General features: G+C 36.5%; 1 protein-coding gene across 2 annotated transcripts in view; it reads left to right on the top strand.

The window, feature by feature from the left end:
- The window catches only part of LOC107730435 (endothelin-converting enzyme 2-like), a 53,553-nt gene that overhangs the window by 39,438 nt on the left and 11,073 nt on the right, over window positions 1-3,042 (top strand). Inside the window, exon 4 of one of the 2 annotated variants that reach the window (XM_016541281.1) lies at window positions 927-992. The exons of the other annotated variant lie outside the window; for it this stretch is intronic. Within the exon in view, the coding sequence (XP_016396767.1) occupies window positions 927-935 (9 nt within the window). The 3' untranslated portion in view covers window positions 936-992. Of the gene's footprint in view, window positions 1-926; window positions 993-3,042 lie in introns of those variants that run through there. 2 annotated transcript variants of the gene reach the window in all.

The following is a 3,042-nucleotide window of genomic DNA, read 5'->3' as shown; positions in this document are numbered from 1 at the left end:
AATCAGAATTTTTCGAGTGGCCATTAACATTACAAATATATATATATATATATATTAATGTACTGTAGTATATAACTGTAGTCAACTCAATAGTCAATTTTAGTTGCACTAGTTTGTATATGTTATTTGCAGTACAAATGCAAATAACATATACAAACTTTTGACACACACACACACATATATAACACTTGTTTTGTCACCCTTATTTGGCAAAGCTCAGGGGAAGTGTCAGCATAGTCTTAACTGAGGTCAGAGGTCAAGAGAAGCCACTGTGCTAATCTTATTTTCAGCAGATAATGCTAAAAACTAATTTCAAGATTGTAAAAAATTGTTATGATTCACTTTTTTGGTAAATTCAATGGCAACTCAGCAGAGGCTTTGGATTGCAGTCCAGATGTTTTCATTGTCTGTAAATCCTGCAGCGTACCATAGCTGACATCACGATAATCTGATGGCAAAGATCAAACCCAGCAGGTGTTCAGGTCTAGGTCATAGTAGCATATGACCTTTGACCCCTCAGATGATCTTTTTTCATCCCTGTACTGGAAAAGCAAAATTATTTTATCTAAAACTGTTAATTAAGAGATATATAGATACAAACCAGCTACCATATACAAAAAACCTCTGTGATCATCTTTAACTGGTATGAACAGGTTTTTAAATAAAATTTGATATTTATTTATTTATTTAAAAACAGTTTATTTAAAACTTATGTAAAAATTATTTCTACATGTATCATATATTTAAATGTATATATATATAGCTCAGCATTACAGCATACATTGGTAGTTCAAAGAGATGTTAGTGTGATAATACGAGTCATCTGTGAGTCCATGTATGGATGTCAGAGCTGTCAAAATTATGGCTCAGGGGTTATTCCACACCTCCCTAATCTATCTCTCTCCCCTTCTGTGGCTTTATTCCAGGACCATTAATTTTCCTGAGTGACTGTCACACGTCAGTGTGCGTCTGCCAGACTTGGTAATCTCGGGGTCACTTGACTCCTGTGTCAGCGTCCAAGGACGTTCTGTCACTGAGCTTTATGTGTGTGTGTGAGAGAGAGGGAGAGAGAGAGAGAGCGATAGCAAGGGGGTTTGCGTGACTGGGACCTGCTGGAATGGAAAATACCATCCACGATCCATCACAGGACAACACAGGGGGAAACCCAGAAGCCCTCCTGCGACGTGCAGCCAAAAAGAGAGAGCGTGTATTGGGATATTTTGCTTGATGTTTGGAAATTCACACAGTTGCGTGGCCCAGAATAGATGCCTAATCTGTTAACAGGAGTCCGGTTATAGTAAATCAGCTTTGATTAGCATGAGTCAGGGATATTGATGTTTCACGACTGATCTGAAATCAGCCTGACACAGTTTCTCATGCTCACATCGGAATAACATGGCCAGATACGCTGATCCCAGACCATCGGTTACGTCTGAAGTTCCCAGTGCAGATTAAAGCAGGTCACCAGACTCCAGACGCATAGTCATGTTGTTTAATTAGTTTTTATCATGACACAGCTTTGAAAAGCTCTACTGACAACATTGTGTGTGAAAGAGAGAGGCAGACCATATTCAGAGTGTTTGGCTGGATGTTTCGGGCTATATTTATTCATGGCTTCGAAGTGGAACCTTGGTTCCCAGAAAGGGTTTTCCATACAGATATGGCTTGGAGTTCACATTCTCTCTCTCTCTCTCTCTGCAGTGGTGATAGCAAACAGGTCGTTATCAAGCATCGTCTGTGTTGAGGTTTATAGATAAACAGTTTCCAGGGAGACCACCTTGTGTTCTGGCAGATCTGTGTTGGATCGTATGCTGTAACTTATTTTGCCAATAAATCAATAGTCAAGCTGTTTGTCAACAAGTTGTGTAAATAGTTACTAAATGAAATGTGTTTCCACCATGTCAGGAGGTGCAAAAAACAGCTGCTTCTTTGCTTTGGTATTAGAATAAATAATCTTAAATGTTTCTGTGTAGTGTGTTTGAGTAAGCTTCATACAGAATGTTGTTTGCATGTGTGTGTGTGTATGTACAGAGAAAGTTTGAGATCAATTACAGCTTCCCTTCTCACTTGAAAGAGGATTGACTTTTTCCTAGGATCCACTCTATATATCCTCATAATTTAAAGCTTGGGGTCAGTAAGAATGTTTTTAAAAGAAGTCTCACCAAGACTGCATTTATTTGATCAAAAATACAATAAAACAGCAATATTATAAAATATAAATATGTATAAAAAGCTTTTAAATAAAGAATATATAATAGCTTTTTTTCTATTTTAATATATTTTGTTAAATATATGATATATCAGCAGCCATTACTCTAGTATTTAGTGTCACATGGTGGTTCAGAAATCATTCTAATATGCTGATTTGGTGCTCAAGAAACATTTCTTTATGTTATTTATGTTAAAATAAATTGTGCTGCTTAATATTTTTGTAGAAGCCATGGTGCTTTTTGATTCTTTGATCAATAGAAGGATAAAAGAATATTATTTACTTAAAAATCATTCTGACACCAAACCTTTGAATGGTAGTGCGTGATTTCTTTTCACTGACAAAAATTAAGCAAATTAAAATTACAAATTGTTCCACAGTTTCCACAGTCATGGGCAAATTGGAAATATCAGGGAATTTTAAAATTGTAATTTTCCAGGCCTGGTCAGGGACAAATCAGGACTTCTAAATTCAAATCAAAACGTCCACGTATATATAAATGCACATTTATATAAATAAATAGCATAAAATAACCTTTATTCTAAAGGAGTTGATAGAGTTTGTGGACTCAATCCATTAGGAATCATCATGTTCTGACGATAAATCGTTCACAATATGAGGAGGAGCATATTAGAGTAAATTAGATCAATGTTGATATTGTTTTTGCCGCCTCAGGGCTGCCAGACACACTGCCCCATATACTTGGTGTTATCCACTTAAACACACACACTCTCACTCACACACTTACTTTTGCCCTATTTACCTAGTGCCTTTAGCAGCTGTAAGTGTATTAATTCCTCTTGGGGTGTAGTAGTACAGGAGGACTACCCTTT

Source organism: Sinocyclocheilus rhinocerous, unplaced genomic scaffold (genome assembly GCF_001515625.1).
Source record: "Sinocyclocheilus rhinocerous isolate Xijiao unplaced genomic scaffold, SAMN03320098_v1.1 scaffold1780, whole genome shotgun sequence".
NCBI classification, from domain to species: domain Eukaryota; kingdom Metazoa; phylum Chordata; class Actinopteri; order Cypriniformes; family Cyprinidae; genus Sinocyclocheilus; species Sinocyclocheilus rhinocerous.
The sequence above is the reverse complement of the archived record's forward strand: the minus strand, read 5'-3'. Positions and strand labels throughout refer to the sequence as shown.